We start from the raw sequence: 19,492 nt of genomic DNA, 5'->3' as shown, positions 1-19,492 counted from the left end.
AACAAGAGCACTGGGAACGCTGTGGTTAACTGGTCCCCTGGTTTTGTTTCTGAATATTCCATGCAAATATATGAAAATGTGCAATATGCTCTTTTGATATAATAAGATTGATTTTTTTCCCTGCAGTTTATAACTTCAGTTTGATAGCTTTAGTGCTTTCTTTTTTTACTGTAAATATCTAGGACACTGGATACCAGTGCTATCATTAATTATGCCAGCAGACAAACAAGTTATCTATTTCTGAACTAAATTACTTCTAATTGCACATGCAACTTTCACTCTCCTTAAGAATAAAGGAGTTTGTGCCTTCTTAAGAAGTGCATGTCATTACAGAGAGTGGATTGACAGAGAGTTCATTTCCTGACATCATCATCATCATCACTATTTTTATTTTATTTTTACATTTGTACTGTGTAAGCACTGAAGTGTACAACAGCCTTATAAACAGACAGGAAAATATGTCACTGTCCCAGCGAGTTTACATTCCAAGATGGGATTTCTTGTTAGCGCTAATTCTTTCCACTTTCTCAGACTGATTACCAAAAACAATCACAAAGACCTGTACAAACTATGTGTGCTGCCGCCTGCTAACACAAATAAGATGTATCATTACTTGTTTTTCTTCCTAAATCCATGTTCCACAATGCAGCACGACCCTCTCCTCTCTGCCCTCCTCAGCAACACCCTTGGAACCCAAGTTAACCAACTGAGCTGAACACCCTGAACTCACAAGCACAGCCAGTCATTCCTGGACATTAGCACAGACATCTGAAATCCTCAAGCTATTGGAATAAGAAACAGTTTTCAGATATTTTTTATATATTTCCCTTTTGTTTTTTTCAAATATAACATTGATTAAGCCTTTGAGAAACTCATTGCTTCAGCAAAATTGGGCATCATTTGTATCCAGGGGAAAAAAAACCCCAAAACACAGAAAAGTAACTAACCACAGCTCCAGTCAAAGAAAAAAAAAGCTCCTATAATATAGACAAAGCTAAACAAGAATTTTTAACATAAAACCCACGTGTAGTCCTTGCCCCACAGTTCCTTATCTGTCATAAAGCAGACAAGCAACACAACGGCCTTGACTGACCATTATACATCATTCAAAGTTAACATTTTTCTATTTGACCGTCTTATCTTCCTTTATCTTCCTGCCTGAGCAAGGAGACCCACAAGTCACTAAGTAAAATACCATTATAGATCCCAAAAGTCTTTGCCAAGGCACAATGTGATCCGTCTCAAGGATTTTTAAAAGGGGAATCTGGTGGTTTTAAAACGATGGCTGAAATATTGAAGGCCTTTCCCAGACAACTCTGTTTATCTGTGTTAGATTTGCTGTTGCTGTCTAAGTTTCTTTTGGGTAATTTCTAATTCTACGATGCCTTTACTTGGAAAGGAGTTATAAAGTTTAGAAATACCCACTTATTAGCCCTAGAAAGCTGGTTTTTTTTTACTAAGAGCAGTTAGAATAAAGCAATTGCTTTCTCTAAAAAGAGAAGTATTTTCAAAAAGTGAGGAAGTGCAAACCCAAAGATGCACTCCCACGTGTGAAACAACATCACATCAGTGATGTGAAAACAGGCTGGGGACTTCTGATCCCAGGGCACATGAGGATGGTGCGTAACACAGACACCCAGCTTGCTTAGTTTCTGGTTGGAGGGTGCCTACCCTGCAAATGCCAGCAAACGCACGATCTATGGACCAACATTGTCACGAGCTTCAAAAACGTCATAGCCTAATGTTTCTAAGGGGGAAGACATTTTGGAAGGATGCTATAAAAAAAAAGGCAAAGAAAATTTGAAGAACAACAAATAAAACATACACATTAATTACATTTTAGGTTTATTTTCCATGGACTGAACTGGAATATGATAAAGTGTAGAAGAAATGACTGCTGAGGTTCAAGAGAGCTTCCCCACAACACACAGGACTCACTCTGCTGTGCTCTACCATGCACATATGCTGGATGTGGCCCCAAGAGACCTCAGTGGACTAAAGCCAGCATGGATTACCCTCTGGCTTTTGATCTTGATATATCAGACAGGTGAAGAGCAGCCAAAAGCAGCTAAAACCATAACAGCTCTTAGAAAACCAGCCTTTCCACTAACACTATGGGCTTCATGCATCAGCCTGGCTCTAGGACGTGGGTCCAGAGACAGGAGCAAGAAGCTTCAACTCAGAGTCCAGCACATTGCTCTGGTTTACTTGCATAATACCACTTAAACAAAGTATTGCCCCAACTTCAATGCAATTAAGGTGAATGTCAAGTCTCAGTCTATTCACACTATGAAGAAACCAAAGAGGAACAGTTTGTGGCCCAAAACCAGGCTGCAGAGCAGGGAGCTCCTGGAAGCAGCTCCGTAAGCAGGGCAGAGCACTCCTGCACCTCTTTTCAGTCATGTCTGTGATGGCCACCAACTCTGCAAGTCCAAGAAAGAATGGGCAGCCCTGAAGGATATTGAAACACATAGAAGAACAGTTAATTACATTAGAGAAAAAATTAACATGATCCTATGAAAAAAATGGGAATTATGGGAGTTGTTAAAAGTGCATCTGGAGGAAAAGCAACAATTTCTTCCACTCGGTTGTTGTCAAAGAGAAAGCTGTCACAAAACTAGCTTCAATACTTCGGAAAGCCATTTTAAAATCCTATTAAGGAGAAAAATCCATTTCCATTTCAGATCAAACTTCAGTTTAATCACAACTACTCGTGTAGATATTCCCTTCACAGAGAAAGTATCTGAACAGAAATGACTACAAAAATAGATGAAAAATGACTAATTTTTATCATGAAATTTTGTCAGCACCAGCTGAATCATAAAAGACTAGGAGTCCACGCTTAATGTCATTTTTGACAGTCTCTATTCATAGTTAAATAACTAAAATTCATATCCACAAACCACAATCAAGCAATCAACTGATTATTTATGTTTTGCGCTATGAAAAGCAAAACTATTTTTCCCTACAATGTTACTTCTTTCTGTTAAGCAACACAAAAACCTACCTAGCATTTAAAATGTCAGTATGGAAAACATTTTAAGCAAAGAACAGCATTGCAGTTTTGAAAGTTGATGAAAAATCATTTTTCGAGCACAGCAGATTAGAAAGAAGTTTACTGCATTTCAGCTGAAGTTAGAGAAAAAATACTGGTTTGTTTATTTGTGTTTGTGTACACATCTATGAAAATACTTCTCTAATATCAGATTGATTTATAAAAATGGCCTTTTAAGGGCTATTGACCTTGGTGCAAATGATTAAGAGTACACTGTGTGTACTAAATAAAGATTTTCAGGGAGACATCTGTTTACTAGCTATGCCTCTTTGTAAGCAAGGCTCTATCATTTCTAGGATAGTGTCATATGCCAGAGTGGGTGGGAAGAAGCTAGACCTTCCTCAAAAGACCTTCACCCAGCAAAAGTATCACATTAAAAAAAAGCACAGAGAGGACTTGCTAGGGGTTTTATCAGTGAGAGGACGTGACACCAAAAAATTATAGATACGTGCATTTATGAGCATTAGAAACATGAAAATGGCAGTCAAAAGTAGATCACAGTGGCAAAAGGAAGAAAAGGGGCTGCAGGAAGAAACATCTGCTATGTGTGACCAAACAACTTAAAGAAAAACTACAGACCACCATGGATGACAAAGTAAGAAGGTTAAACAGAAACAGGCAGTAAAATCAGGGTTCTGCTGCAGAAGCAGCTGTGGTGGGACAACGTTTCAATCACAAACTGCCACAATTTGGCATTACGGTCAAATTGTCACCAAATCACACCTGGCAATTCAGTATCTTCCATACTTACTGCATGCATTGTATGTATTATTATATGTATTTGTCTCATATTCAAACATAAATCTGGAATAGTTTCATGAGGTAATTCTTAACATTAAATCAGTTCTAAACAAGGCAATTAACTGAAACTTCAACTTTTCCTTAATAACCTGAAGCTGCAGAATGCAGAGCCACATACTTAGAGCCTGTTCTGAAGAGCATTGTACTACAGCAAAAGGCACACAAACAGCAATAGAGGACAAAGGCCATTAACAATCATTTATTTATCCTAATTCAAGGACTGTTCCCCTCTGCTTGTTCTACTGCCTGGTCTAGCCTACAAAGTCCTGCTGGCAAAAAATGCATTTCTTCCCAAAGGTTTGCAAATACCCACATTATGATTTCATACCTCGACCAAACTATTTCCTGTTAAATCCATCTGCCCAAAGAGGAAAAATTCCAAAAAAGCACCAGTGTGGTGGCAGCATTCAGAGTGCTAGCATGGTTCCTAGTAGTGAGGAGCTCTCACTACTACCAATTCTTGCTGCAAAGGCATCGTAAAAGCGGGCAAGTGGCTCATAGACATCTACTGCCAGAAATTATCACAGTCCAAAGGCTCCACAAGGAGGAAGAGGGCTCCATGTGCTGAATGTACCAGGCTCTTGCTTTGCTTACATTTCATTTGCAGAATCCTGAAGTCCCAGCACACGTATAACACAAGTTTCCTGGGAAACTTTCTTATTGCAAATGGAGCTAACATTAGCAAAACTGGTTTTGCTGGTGCACTTTATACCAGTTCCTCAAATGAAACAAGCTATTCTAACAGAAGTATGTTTCCCCTTATCCACTATCACTGTATCCATAACAGAGATTTTTCCAATATAAAACATTATTAAAAATCCCAATTCCTCACTGATACTTCTAGGCTAGGTAACATTCCTCATACAGTCCTGGCCTTGACAGTATTAAGACTTTTCCTAAATCAGAAATGTGTCCTAAGTACAGTTCAACAAGTCAAGAAATACAGGAAAGCTTTCTCTTGTGGAAAAAGCCATACCATTGTATTTGTACTCTCAAATGGCATAAACTACACTGCCACAAGCACAGCAGTATCAGTATTGCTGCAATTAAAGCAAGGCTTTACCCTAGTTATGTCAGTAAGAAATCTCCAACATGAAGAACAGATCACTGCAATATTGACATTTGAGGTGAGATGAGATGCCTCATCACCTAAGACCCCACACACTTGTTTCTGTAACATATGATGGGTCTTTTCAGGGTCAAGGGCAGCAGAGGTTTGCAAATGTCTTTGCAACACTATTCACTCTTTCTCCAAGGACAAGCTGAAGAAACCCAGCTAGCTGAACTGCAGCCTCCACTGCCTTCAGCAGGTGTTTTAGTAGCACTCAGACTAAATTTTCTATACTATCAGGAGAGAAAGGGAGGAAGGATAAAGCACAAGAACAAACTAGATCAGTTATTTTAGAAAGAAACAGACATCAATGAAAAGAATTGCATATGTATGATGATTTAAAAAAAAAACTGTGAAAAAATACAGTAGATCTTCAATCAGTATCACACAGGAGCTGCAATCCAGTGACTGTTTTTAAGTGCTTATGCTTCTTAACTCTCTAAAAATAGAAAAATCTATGAAGCTCCTCAACATGCTGGGACAGCCAGGGGCTTTCTTTAAACACTCTGTTAAATAGCACTATCTCTTACCACATGAGCTCTTAATTTCTCGGTTCAGAAAAGCACAACACTTTCCTACAGTGCATAGCTGGGTATTTCCAGAGCCTGCTTCTTCACACAAAATCTTTGAAAGATGTCTGTTAACTAAACTTGGCTTAATTAAGTTGACAATTTCACAGCTACTTTGAACAGCTCATTAACTGCAGGCTACAGCTTCTTTGCAGCCAAAGCTCCACAATACATCATACAGTGAACCTGCTGACAGGAGGGTACAACTTCCAACTCATGTTTCAAGAGATCAGATTTATTACTGCAGTCCTGCTTCTTCTAAAACCAGTTCAGGCCTCCTTTAACAGATACTGAAAATACTTAGATTTGTAGTACAGAGGTACACAGCACTGCAGATACAACTCTGCAAAGCCAGTGCTGTCTTACATGGCCTGCCAGGATGATAGTGGTACTGGGGTGAGGACAAGTGGCTGTGGCTGAGCTGCCACAGTTGAGGGTTTACTAAGTCAGGGGGTTGTATTCTATTTAAATTAACCACAAGCTAATTGGCAAACATCCTGTACATACATATATAGCCTCTGTACAGTCTGCTTATTTCTGTTCTAGGACAAAAGTATCTGGAGTAACCAAGTTAGAGCAATCAATTAATCTGCATTTAAGAACTTGTCTTTAAACAAATCATTACCACTGGCCTCAGATCATTCCTCAATACAGAGGTCAAGGTTTCCCAAACCTAACTCAGACTCTTAAGGGTATGGAGACCTCTTGCAGCACCCAGCAAAAACAGAGAGGCAGTGCTGTTAGTCACAATCCCCTTACCCTGGCAATTCTCTGTCATGCTTTTTTCTCTACATGAATTGTTTTACTGCTTTACATTAAAAAGCATTAAACTATGTTAGGATGGGCTAAAGGGCCATCCTTTAGAAGAAGCTCCTAGAAATTCTACCTGCTGGCTTGGAACCTCCTGATGTTGCGAAAGATGACGAAAAAAATGTCAAGCCTTTCACCCACACCCATCTCTCTGCAAAATGGAGGGGAAAAAAAAGAGAAAAAAAAAAACAATGAGGCACTCTACAGGTCCTTGTACCTCTTACAAAGTGGCAGGAAGCTAATAGTAGTCAAGCATTTAAAGACTCCCAGGTAATATTTCACATGAGTATTTACTGAGTGTATTGTTACAGGTGTAAGAGGAAACTAGATCCCAAAGTAGTCAAAGTGATTGGCTGCAGCCAGGGAAGCGCTGCTCTGCTTTCAGGTTTCCTCAACACAACACACTTCCTTGGTACCTTTGTCCTGAAATGGAATAGCCCTGGCACAGCAAATCCTAACAAGTGGATGCAACTGGGTACTTCTCTGATCAGTCAGCTGGAATGCCAGTCAGCTGGGGAAAAAATGTAAGGGACCATTGACCAAAAGGATCAGGTTTCCTGATGGGGGATGGTAGTTCTTCTTTGCAGGTCATCCGTGGAGAAAGGGCAAGAGACCACACGGCCTCATTGCTAAACACACACTTTAGAAAACAACTGGCTGAGAGAGATAATGTCCTTGTTCCAACTGATGATGGAAGAATTTATGAGGCTTCTCAACTTTTTAGGACAAATCACTCTTCCATAACTAGGTATAGATCCCTGTGGAGACAACTGAGACTTCCACAACTAAACTATACCTCACAGTGGCCTCTGAGTCAAGTGCTGGACCCCACCACTTACACTCTACACTGGCCTCTGGTCTTGATTTAATTTAGGAGGCAATGACAGTGCAGTGCAACATATCAGGGAGGCACCTCTTCACCAGCCTAACTCCTGTGCAAATAATAAAGGGTTGAAAATCACAGCTACCTCTTAGACCCGCAGCCTGTGCTTCCTAGAACAGCTCCAAGGCTCACAGAAGAAATGTAGGAAAAGACTGTCGTTCCCTGAATCTGCACCAGGTCTATTTCACTTCCACAGTCCTTAAAATTCTCTGGTTTGCTTATACTCTGTATACCAACACAGCAAGGTTACCCCACAAAGCCAAAACCACCTCACTATCAGTGTCCCACAGCCTTAACAGATCACAGCAGAAGAGAGTTTATATTGCCCAAAGAGCACAAGAGAGCCTTGTAAGAGCTCTCAGCAACCAGAACAGCCAAGATAAAGTTAGAAGAAAACTCCAGAGCTATGTAACCTCCAAAAAGAAGTCCTTTTTAGTTTAATTGGCAAAATAAGAGATGGTAATTTCAGCTCACTTTTTTTTTTGACAGTTGAGCTATGAATCTCACTGTAAGTAATTCATAAGAGAGCTCAGATTTTTAGAAAATGCGAACTTTAGTCATACTTCTCTGAAAATTTGGTGCTTGGCAGTTTTCCCATGGTCAGTCACACTTTGACTGGGGGCTAAGTCTGAGGATCTGACAGGCCACCAGAATTCCCATATCTCCTGCCAACCTCTGCCCCACCAACTCCCTCTGCCCCCCTCCCACTCTGAGGCTTTGCAGTGACACCAAAAAAAAAAAAAGAAAGAAAAAATAAGAAAAAAACCCACCTTCCAGCTGCTATAACATACAAACAGTGACAACAGAGTTATGTTTTTCAGTAAAATATCAAACTGCCACACTGATACATCAATATTTAGCTCTAGAAACCAACAGTATACAATGCCCAACAGAATTTCTCTTTTTTATTATTTGCTACCAAACCAGCAGGTTGACACTACTGCCTGTCCTTCAGGGACAAACACTATCTCTGCCCTTCTCACCAAAGCCAGGGGGGAGAGGAATAGCTCAGCTTCCTCACTGAACAGCTTCATTAGTTCAATGAGTTTTTATTATTATGAACAAGGATCATAAAAGCTAAATCTGCCTTATCTCCAAGAAGTTGGTTCTTGCTACTAGGTACCACTGCCAGAGGCAGATGCTTTTGGAGCAAACTTGGTTCCCAACAGCTACTGCTCTAATGCATTCATTTTAAAGAACTGTAACTTGCAATAATATTTGAGAAAACACAAATCCCTCCTAAAAAGTAGGCAGCTGTCCCAAAGTAAAATATTCCATACTTTGGAAAAGGTAAAGTGTGAGATTATTCACTGAAGGAAAAAGTGTCATTGGCAGGCTTAGGGCTGTGACTGACAGCACTACCACAGAATTCAACCTCACTTTCTCATGACAGATCTCGGCTCCATGGCATTATACAGCAAGGAACAAGACCACCACTTCCAGAACTGAGGACGTATGATAACATAACTAATTGACAGTGTAAGCAGAACAGCTGTTTCATCTGAAATTCTGCAAAAAGCAGATCCCTTCCAGCCAAAGACAAAAAAACACAAACAAACAAATAAAAAACAACCCCAAATACTAAGTAAATTAAAAGTTCCAGCAGAACCAATGGAAGCATGAAGCAGTGCCTGAGTTCACAGGACTTACTCTTCCTTTTGTTAACAAAACAAAATTTGTTTGGGTTTGCAAAACCCCTTTTGCCTGGCTATGAAGCATTTCTTTCCCCTAAAATACCAATTCTACCCTCAGCTGTTTTTCATCTGCTTTATGTATGAAAGAAACTAGTTTCTCTGGTCATGAAGTCCTCTTCAAAATGCAAACCCATATTTAGTTACAATTCATGTCCCCTGCTTTCTTTGAAAAACTTTCATAGGTTGTTCTTGGTCCCTGCAACAGTATCTGCAGAAACAAATACATCAGCCATTCACACTGGTGGTGTTTCAGCGATAAGTATGTGCTAACACTGGTTTGGAAATTAATTCTCCATTCACAAATTCCACTCAAGAGTACAATTTTTTTACTGCATTTGACAACTTAGCAACTAAGTTTTAAGGACATAAAACTAAAATATTGGTATCAGATTACATGCCAGAATGGTGAAAAATGAGAAGTAAATCAGTATGTTCAGACTGAAGCCAGAAGAGGAACATGAAGAACTCTTCTCATTTTTGTACCTTTAAATAGATGCCTTGCATCTTTGTCCAAAGCACACTCTGCTGACGGCTGTCAGAGACAGAGCACTGCATACATGGACACAGTTTGATCCGAGTGCAGCTCTTATGTTCCTGGGTACACGATGGCCCTGATCCCGCGTGACACATAATTAAGATCAAGCATTCAAGTGGAAACAGTAAGTTGGCCAAGGAGCCACACACTAACCAGGGGAAGTCTGGATCTTCTGATTTCAGTTCGCTATCTCTGGCCTTGGCTACACTGTTGCATCACTGCTTAGAGAAGGATCCTAAGATGCAAGTCAAGAACTACAAAGGTACAAATAAGTAGGGGAAAAAATTCCTTTTGAATGCTTAGAAATTCGAAGTTTTAACTTTGAGAGTCACCACTCTCAAAGTTATTCTACCTGAAGTACAGCAACAACCCTTGAGCCCACAGATCTTAATGGCGTTGAAAGACTGTCATTTTGGTAAGAATTTGGCCCACCAATAAATTTCTTCAGTATTTGAAAATAATAGTTTGCTTTGGTTTGAAAAATAAAATGCAGATATCTTGCCAGCAATCCCATGCCATCCACACTTTAGAGTGTGGCAAAGCTCTGGATTCCATTACTTGTACACTTACATTCTGATACTCATCCTGTGCCAAAACATTTATCTCTGAGTTACCGCTCATGGAAAAGTGCAATTTTTACCAGGCAGTTAAACTGTGTTCAGGGCACATCACTTCTGCTTCAAGTTACTGAAGTAATAGGTGTAGTTGTCCTCAACCATTTGTGGAATTTCTCACCAAACTTATAAAAAGTCATGAAGAAAAAAAATATCAAAAATTGAAAGGAACAGCAGACAGTATTCCAAAAAGAATTCAGATCTGCAAACCAGTCATCTCAGCTCAACATTGATCTTGACCTACCTACCTATCACACAGATACTTTTGTGTATTCAAACTTGGAATTAAAACCACTCTGGTAAAATAGAGTTCTGCACTTCAGTGTCAGAAGAGACACAATTCTGATAACTCAGTGTGAATGAGGAACACCTACCTGATGATGCAAAAGGGTAGATACTCCTAAGTAAAGAAAAAATTGTATTCAATGTGGATCAAGGTTCCTATTTTTGTGCTGTAATTATGCATTAGCATAGTTTTTTCAAACAAGATTCTTATTAAAGAAGGTTTACCCTGCTGATCACTTACTGAGGTTGTTTGTCTGATTAAATTTTATTAGAGATAACACAACCTCAAACTCAAAGACAGAACACGATAGTAAATGTGTAACTTTAAAAATACATTGTCTTTTAGTGGCAAGATGGGGCCTCATAAAGTTTCCACCGCATCCCAGCAGGGAGCTAAAGGTCACTGAAACTCAAAATGAAAAACAATGGGAAGTAGAGGATGTCATTCTTTCACATTTGCCCAGTGATTCTGTGTTTTCTTTGTATGGATTTACTTAGGAAACTGGGAAATCTAAAAAACAATGAAAAGATTTCAAAGTTAACATTTTCCCCTTAACAAGATCAGAAATCTGTTCATGTCACAATGTAAAGTGTTTGATTTATAAAGGAAAATACCTCTTAACTTGAAAAAGGCATATAAAATGTTTGAAGTTTCCTATGCAACTTTTAAATTAATGTGCAAATTAATTCTGCTTTTACAAAAAAAAAATTCTCATTTCCAGTAAAGAAACAGACACATCTTAAATGTGTTAAAAATATTATTTAACAAACATTAATATACATCCTGATTTAAAAAAAAAAATCCTTGAAATAGTATCAATTTAGTTCATTCATAAATTAAAGACTTATCTGGCCAAAAATACATTTTTCTTTACACCAAAAAAAGATTTTATCCTAATTTCTAGGCATCTAGTGCTCAAAAATTGTCTATCATGTAATAGAGTGGCAGAACCAAAAGCCCCATTTCCTCCTGCTTCAAGCAAAGACGGGAATCCTAATTTGAGTCCCTCTGATACTGGAATCAGAGTCTTTTTCATTACCATTTTATTCCACAAACTGCTTTTATATCTTGAATATTCCTTTTTTATTCCAAGTTGTTTTGCTGTGCAAGGACATTAACTCTCCACTATGTAGACTAGCTTTGAACATTTAAAACACTATCAAAACCCATCTCAAATTACCATATCAACTACATTCAAAATAGATACAGCAAAATTTTTGTCAACACATTTCCATGTCAAGAAGTAGATTCTAGCCCTCTTTCTTTCTCCTGGAACAAAGCCATACATGTGGGAGCTGGCTTACAGAATGCTAAGCTTTTTACTTTATGCAGAGCGACAGAGTTACAGATTTTACAAGGAAGAAGAGAAAAGGGCCTGGGAGTTTGATTTGAGGCCAGGAGTACAACCCATAGTAAAAGAGGACGGTCTGGAAGAATGCATGAATTAGAGACTCTGCTATTTAATTTCACAGCATGTGTAACAACATCATTTATTACATTTTGGCTTTAACATGGATATCAAGAAAGAACCTAAAAGGGGCTTGATGCTGAAATCTTCCAACTCAGCATATTCTGTGATTCTGTGATGTTTTTGCAAAGCAGAAAGCTTTAACAACATCACTTCCTTGATGCCTTTGAAATCCTACAAATAAAACTATTTAGTATGTCACACACATTAAAGCTATTCCATTTGTACCTTGCCATCCTGTGCCAATTTAAATTATGGTTAAATGAAGATATCTAATTATTTCACTCCAAGAACAGATAGCAATGTGTACAATGTCACAGGGCCAAGCAAATTCCTAGTGAAGCTCCACTGGATGAATGGGTCTGACACATAAAACACTGCAATTCACATGGAAAACTGAGCTTTGGACATGAAATAATACTTTGTGTGCCATCTTGGAAACACTGCTAACAGTGTTTTAGTTCCATCCATGGCTGGTAAAGCAGTTTACGGTGTGGGCATATTACATCCATACACACCACCAAAATAGAACACAATGCTAAATTGTTCTCCTATGTGTGCAGGTGCTTCTGTGGCCCCCTGATAAAATGACAACTTACGTAAAGCTTGCACTGAAACTATTTCACCTTGGGGCCAGTCTGCTCATTATCGTATTTGCTTTAAGTTTCTTTCACTTTTTGCTGAGAGCTAATAAAAGCTTTAGCTGTCCGTATCTTGAAATATTCATTTCCTCTTTGAGGACTCATTTGAAAGTCAGTTGACATTCCAACTGCTCAAAAAGTGGAATATTTTCAGTGTATTGTTACTATTGCTTAAGTAACCCAATTCTGGAGTCCTTTCTCAATGCGACAGCCAAGAGAGGTGAACAAACGTTCGTATAATAACTAAAACAAAACAGCAATTTATCACTGCTGGTAGTGGCGACTGCTGGATATAACAATTTCAATGGTTGTTAAAAATAATTCTCATTCAAATACCTCTCCCTTTCTTGACATGGACATTTATTTGAACATGAGGAACAAATACTAAAGCATGCAAAATGGGAAGCAAAACAGTTTCCAAACAGTATTTTTTATAAATTTCAAATGAATGATGAACTTTCCCTAATGAGACATTCTTCATATTCACATAGATTGTAAGCATCTTCTAATCTACAATTCACTGAACAAGAAGCATTTGCAAGCTGGTATAACCATTTCACACCTTTAATTTATATTTAAACTTAACATTTTGGATGTAAAATCTGAATTGCTAGCACCTTAAGCAGCAAGGCAAAGCTGGTAACTTGCATTAGAATTTCACACCACATATAATATTGGGAATGGTGCAAATGGAGACAGAACTAATTAGTATATCACCTCCCGTTATTCTGCCTGGCTTATAAGTACATTCTACAGCCAGAAAATTTTTCACTGTGGATGTACTTACATTTCAATCTGAGCCATACAATTAAGAATACAAAGAGTACAACACAGTAAAAGAAATACCTAGAACTGCAGAAATAAAGGCTTGGTTTTAATACTTCCTCTATTGACCCATTCAGCAGGCAGAAAAGGAAAAGCTTGGAACTTAACTACCTAAAATGGCCAGGGAAGAAACACAAAGCAAGCTCAGACCAGCAGCAGTGAAGAACAATGAAAAGGGCAGAAAAAAGTCAGTCCTTCATGCCTGGCAGATGAATTTACAGCTGAAAGGAGTTTTGGTGAAGTTTTTACCAACAGTAAGTACTCAAAAAATTCAGGTTCTAGCCCTCCTTATCTCAGTCACCCAAGGAATTGCCCTCAGATCAGTGACACATTGTGCACGAGTTGGTTTGCATGATCAGGAGAGGTACCAGTAATAATGATTTAAAAATTGAATACGCAGCTTATGCTATCTCAGTATTGTAGCCATCCATACAATGTGAGCGATTTATAGCTTGTTTTTTTTCCAATTAACATAACAAACAACAAGAAATTTAAAAAAGATAAAAATTAGACTTAAATATGAACCCAGTTCACATGTTACTACACCACTTCGTACCATATAAAAACCACACTCCCATCCCCTGAAGAAAGGTTCAAGCCTTGCAACAACAGCATAAAAAGTATCAGACTGAAAGTCTGGAGCCCTTAAGACTGAGAAAAGTTCATGTATCTCAGCGTGGGAAGGATCCTCTCAGTGGAAGCAAGGATCTCTGTACAGGAGAGCTGACGTCAGTGGAAGTGGGAGGGAAATGGTGATGGGAGGTTTGTCGGGGAAATGATTGAGGACAGTTTCAGTGGGAACAGGGAGGATTCAAGAGAGGGTGGATGGCCTCAGTGGAAGCATGGACAGAAAGTGTGGGAGTATCTAAGGGAGGGAGCGCTCATGTGTTCCAAGGGAAAGGAATTACCAGACAGGGAGGAAAAGAGCAGACAGCTTAATGGACTAAACAACGTGCTGTTAACTGCTGAAATGAGATCCACTTCAGCACTGCAGGTACCATATAGCACACAGCCTCTTATATGCAGAATTATGCAACCACTGGTTTGCAGTGACTGCAAAATTCACAGGCAATTTCACAAGGCTTGAATGCAGAAAACTTACTGGCTGTAGGGGCAGGGATTTAAACTGTCTGTCCCATATCAGCTGATAAATCAAAAGTCTATTTCACATTTAGTCCTTCTGGCTTAGGATTCATTTTAATTTAAAATAAAGGAAGTTTGGATTTACTCTCTGATCCCCTTGCACCCAAACACAAATATTTCTGTATTAAATGTACACGACAGGGAGAGTTACACAAAAAAAGAGGAAGGAAATCTTACGTACGTAAAAGAATGACAGAGCAAAATCAAGGTGCAATCTATGTGCTACAGTGTATATTAGTGCACTGTAGAAGAGTGACACACACACAGGATGTTGGGATAGCAGATGATGATGAATACCCAAGACAATTTTAAATAAATGCCCATGAAGTACTTATTCTATTCAGCATTTACTCCACTTATGCTATAGATTAAACAATTATTATTCTAAAGGTGTTTAAGCAGGTTTCTGTAAAGCCAGGAACCTTTATCACAAATTCGACTATGCAAATGTCTGAAAATCATAATTAATATATACCAAAAAGACCCATACTATTACAATTTTGAGCCTGCTTTCTTGAGATTTTTAAAGTTAAAATAAAAATTAGAGAAACTCTCCTTTGCAACAGTACTGGGTAAGTGTAATTTGATATTCTTTATGTAGCACTGGATAATCAAACCTCAGTCCCTTCATCTAGGTCCTGCTCATCTTTCACTAGTACAGGGTTTAATCTGCAGATTCAATACAACAAAAATTAAGGGAAGAATTTTCATGGCTGAGTCACTGTTTAGATATGGCACTTATTCCAAGATGCTCATAAATTTTCAAATAAAAGTCACATATGAAAATACTAATTAAGGAGAGAGATACAGGTGCCATGACTTAAAAGGGCTGCTCCATTTCTCATGTACTATCACCATACTCACATACACCAGAAATAGGTATTATGGCATTTATCTCTGCACACACACATACTTTCAGAATTGTTCTGCAAATCTGGATGGATAAACTTAGGCTTTTCCATATTAGGAAAGAACAGGTAACTTTTTTAGCTACAGTTTATAAATTGATGCAAATCGCAAAATATAGTATGCTCACACTGCACATCCACAAAATGTTCCTCTGCTATTTTACCAGAAGAAAGATATAGTAAGACATAAACATAAAACCAGAATAAGTTAGGGGGTTATATATATAAAGCCATTTTACAATTAGCATGGGGTTTTTTCTTTTTATTACACTTTCTGACTTGAAAAATGTGCACCAAAGCTAACAAACTGATTCAATAAAAATTATTGCACTATTATACATGTTTTAATAAACTTAACACTAATGCCAGCTAAAGTGAAAATATGAGATTCACGCATAGGCCAAGTTTTGTTCTTAGCTCTAACACAGCATTCTCTTGGCTTTAATCTGTGCATACACAACAATTTAATTTAAAGTACCTGAAACCAAGTGAAAATGTCATTCAGGACTATTCACACAAATTCTGGGTGACACCACCACTGCCCAAAGCACAAAAAGTTTGTAGCGTGTTGTGTTAGTTTGAAGGGATCCCTGGGGCCATAAAGGGTGTAGTGCACACTCTGAAGAATAGCAGTGGTTCTTAGTAACTCCCCAACTCTCACAGTTCCTTCTCAAATCAAAAATCCTTTTAGTTACAAAACAGACAAAACATCCTGCTCAATGCTCCTCTTGGCTTCAGGAATTTCAGACTCCTGTCCATTATTTTCAATGTTCTCACACTTTATTTCTTTGTAAACAACTTCACCGTACTGTGAAAACTGCTCTCCAGTGATCCCTCACTCCAGCACAACTTCCGAGATAACGGTTATCTGGCACACTAAGGACTGTAAATCTGATCGTACTGTACACACTAATGATAAAAGCAGAGAATGAAATACCACGATGCTTTACAGCTCTAGAGAGTATTACAGGATTTTGCACATGAAAATAATGCAGATGTGACGTGTCTAACAGATTTTGCATTCAGCTGATCGCAAACAGAACTCCGCTCTCATTTCTCAAAACCCATCTTTCACAGCACTGTGCTTAGAGTGATGACAAGGGCAGAAAATGTGATCGAGTGATAAAAACCCGAGTGACTGCCAATGAGATGACAGCATGCATATGAACCAACAGCAACCCTATAGCGTCTGGCTGAATTATCCAAACCTAATAACAAGATTTTGCACAAAGTTCTTGAAACTGAACAACAAAATTCAACAAAATTAAGACTGCTTCCCACGCGTGCTTCTGGAAACAGGATTTTAGGAGGGGGATTTCCCTGTAAGCAAGTACACAGGAGACATTCACAGAATATGAATTTTAAGACTATTTTTGGTTTAGATTTTGCTAACGTGCAATTATAATCACTATTAAAAATTCAGGTAACAAGACAATTGTCATTATTCTGATGAAATCTTAAGCTTCCTTAGTGTGGTTACTGTGTTAAATAAGCCAAAAGCATGTCTATCGCGTGTGAATAAGGCCGTAAAGTTCATTTCCTGTACCCAAAAAATTTAGTTTAATACAACACCATTCAGCTTCACGTTCTGCCTTAAGTATTGTTAATTCCTCCTCCAACTCACTACTTACAAAGTGACTGGTAATTTTCTAGACTTTTTTAAAACTCTTATGAACAGAGATTACTAAATCTGAAGGAAAACAACTGAAGAAAATCACTCACATAACCGAAGTTAATTATTCCAGGTCAATACTCTAGAAGCCATGCAAGCAAAAATCCTAAGAAAACTACTAATCACTCGAGTTTCTGCTAATCTGCAAAACGCTTGACATTCAGCTAGATCTTGCCTGCATCTCAAGCCTGTATCTTATATTTACAGCATGTGTATCTCAGTTCTTATCACAGAACAAGAACAGATCAGCCATGTTATACAATTACCCCTGGGCTCCTACAATTTGACTTTTCTTACACTTGCAATTACTTATTTTTACAAAATAAAAGTAGTTTCCCCAAGAAAAGCAAAGGCATAATCCAAACCTATAGCATTAGGAACTCAAGTACAACCTATAAACAAACAGCCCATCCATAGAAAGTAAACAAGCAACTGCACCACTCACTTTAAAGAAAATAATCACAAATTACAATTTTTTTTTCAGTATGTCTCTCTCGACTTCATACAGTCTTGTGGTGTATCTCTACTCAAAAGTATGGGTGCTAACACATGTAAAAAACCCTACAAAAATACCTATTTGCAGCTACAGACAAGGTCAACAAGTTGTTAATGTAAATCAGTACCCAGAGCAAAACACGCTGCCGCTCTCCCTTCAACTTTCCGAATGGAAGAGGTACGCAAACTGATCAGCCCAGCAAGCAGATCGCTTCAGTCTGCGATCTGCCCGTGCTTCCAGACAAGCACAAACAGCAACAAGGGACGACTCAGCACACACACATGAGTTAGGGCAGCTCCCCTGCACGGCAGAGTCCCACCAGGACGGATGGGCCCCTCCAGGTTGAGAAGCAAGACCCGTGCCCCGGCTCCAACGACAGACGAGGTCAACTACACCGCTCTCCTTCCCGGAATTAGGAAAACACATTTTGCGGAACGCAGAAAGAGACTTGAGTACCTCTACAAAGTCTTCAAGACACCGATTAGTTTATAAACGAAAGTAACAGCTCAAGCCAGGAAAAGCTCCCCCACAAAGGCAGGGAGACTCCTTGGGTTAAACCGCTACAGTCAACTCCGGTTCTGAGAGAAACAGCGCTCATGTTTAGCACCCTTTTTACCTTAACACTGGATCTGCCGGTCTGGGCCTCTGCCTCCATGCTCTGGCTGTTCTCCCTCTTGTCTTTCTTAGAGGAATTAGTCCTCGCCTCATAAGTGGATGTGTTGTAGCATTTAATGAATAATCCTGGGACGGGGTTGCCTTGCTGCTGTTGAGACATGGTTGTGTTGGTCTGGTGAGGGAAATTGCACTCCTCAGACTCATTGCTACTGTGACAGATCACTCTGCTGTCAGAGAGGTTGGTGCTTGGAACACAGCCCATGTTTTGTGGCCACCTGGGGAATACTTCTAAATTGTATATATATACGTGTATATATATATATGTATATATATATTTCTTTCCTTCCCGTTGATATTTTCCCCCTGCTTAATATTTTTTTGTTAACAGGTTGAATCTCTTTCCTGCGTCTCAAATATACTCTGAAGCATTGCCATCGGTCCCTTTTATACCACCAGAAACGTGTCTGTTCTCCTCGTCCTCCAGGAAACAGGTCCTTTTATCTCAATCTCAGCAGTGGGCTGGGGAGCTGGAGGGGAGGGAAGGGGGGAAATCAAGAACCGGTCGACTTCGTATTTTCACAGATTATTATTAATTTGTCTAAGCCATCTGAGAATCTTGGTAAGATTTTCTTTCCTTCTGGGAAAAGAAAAAAAAAAAAGAGGGGGGAAAAAGCAAAATCAAAAATAATTAAAAAAAAATCCCAAGCCCCAAACCACACACACCCCGGCGTCGGCTCGGCGCTCAGAAGGGCCGGGGGCACAGCACCATCTCCTCCCCCGAGCCCGGAGCACGGCGCATTTTCCACCCGGGCTTGCTCCGCGTTACCGATTAACCCGGGACCGGGCCGGGGGCCGCTCCCCACCTCCGCGTCCGCGCTCCCGCCGAGCAGCGCTCACTCCTCGCGGTCCAGCCCGGCGCTGCGCTGTGCCGGGGGCGTGCTTTGGGGTGTGCTTTGGGGGCCAAAATCAATGGTTTATTAAAAAATAACAACAACAACACGGACCGAAAGCCGCCCGGCCGCCCCGGGGAGCCGGCTGCGCTCCTCACGCCGCGCTGGGCACGTCCCGCGCCGCCTCGGTCGCGGGCGGGCGGGCGGCCGCCGCGGGGGTGACATTCAGGATCCCTTCGTCGGAAGGAAGGAAGAGCCCCCCGTCAGGCGGCAGCGGGGCTCTCCGGCCGCCGCAGCGGCATCCCGGCTCAGCGCCGCGGGGCAGGGGCGGGCCGGGCCGCGGGGAGCCCCCTCGGGAAAGCGGGGCACGGCCCGGAGGGCTTGCCTCAGCCGCGGGGGCAGCCGGCGCGGCGGGCTGAGGCATCAAAGGGCCTCCATGATGCGGTCGGTTTTTTGGGCAGAGAAGTGATGCGAAA

The 19,492-nt window shown here is 40.0% G+C and overlaps 1 protein-coding gene across 3 annotated transcripts in view; it reads right to left on the bottom strand.

The window, feature by feature from the left end:
- The window catches only part of PDE8A (phosphodiesterase 8A), a 149,565-nt gene that overhangs the window by 100,091 nt on the left and 29,982 nt on the right, over positions 1 to 19,492 (bottom strand). Inside the window, exon 1 of one of the 3 annotated variants that reach the window (XM_027688154.1) lies at positions 18,128 to 19,420. The exons of the other annotated variants lie outside the window; for them this stretch is intronic. Coding sequence (XP_027543955.1) covers positions 18,128 to 18,388 — 261 coding nt within the window. The 5' untranslated portion in view covers positions 18,389 to 19,420. Of the gene's footprint in view, positions 1 to 18,127; positions 19,421 to 19,492 lie in introns of those variants that run through there. 3 annotated transcript variants of the gene reach the window in all.

The sequence above is a fragment of the Neopelma chrysocephalum genome, unplaced genomic scaffold (assembly GCF_003984885.1).
Source record: "Neopelma chrysocephalum unplaced genomic scaffold, ASM398488v2 Primary Assembly neopelma1_75, whole genome shotgun sequence".
NCBI lineage: Eukaryota > Metazoa > Chordata > Aves > Passeriformes > Pipridae > Neopelma > Neopelma chrysocephalum.
This window is presented reverse-complemented; position numbering and strand designations above follow the sequence as displayed.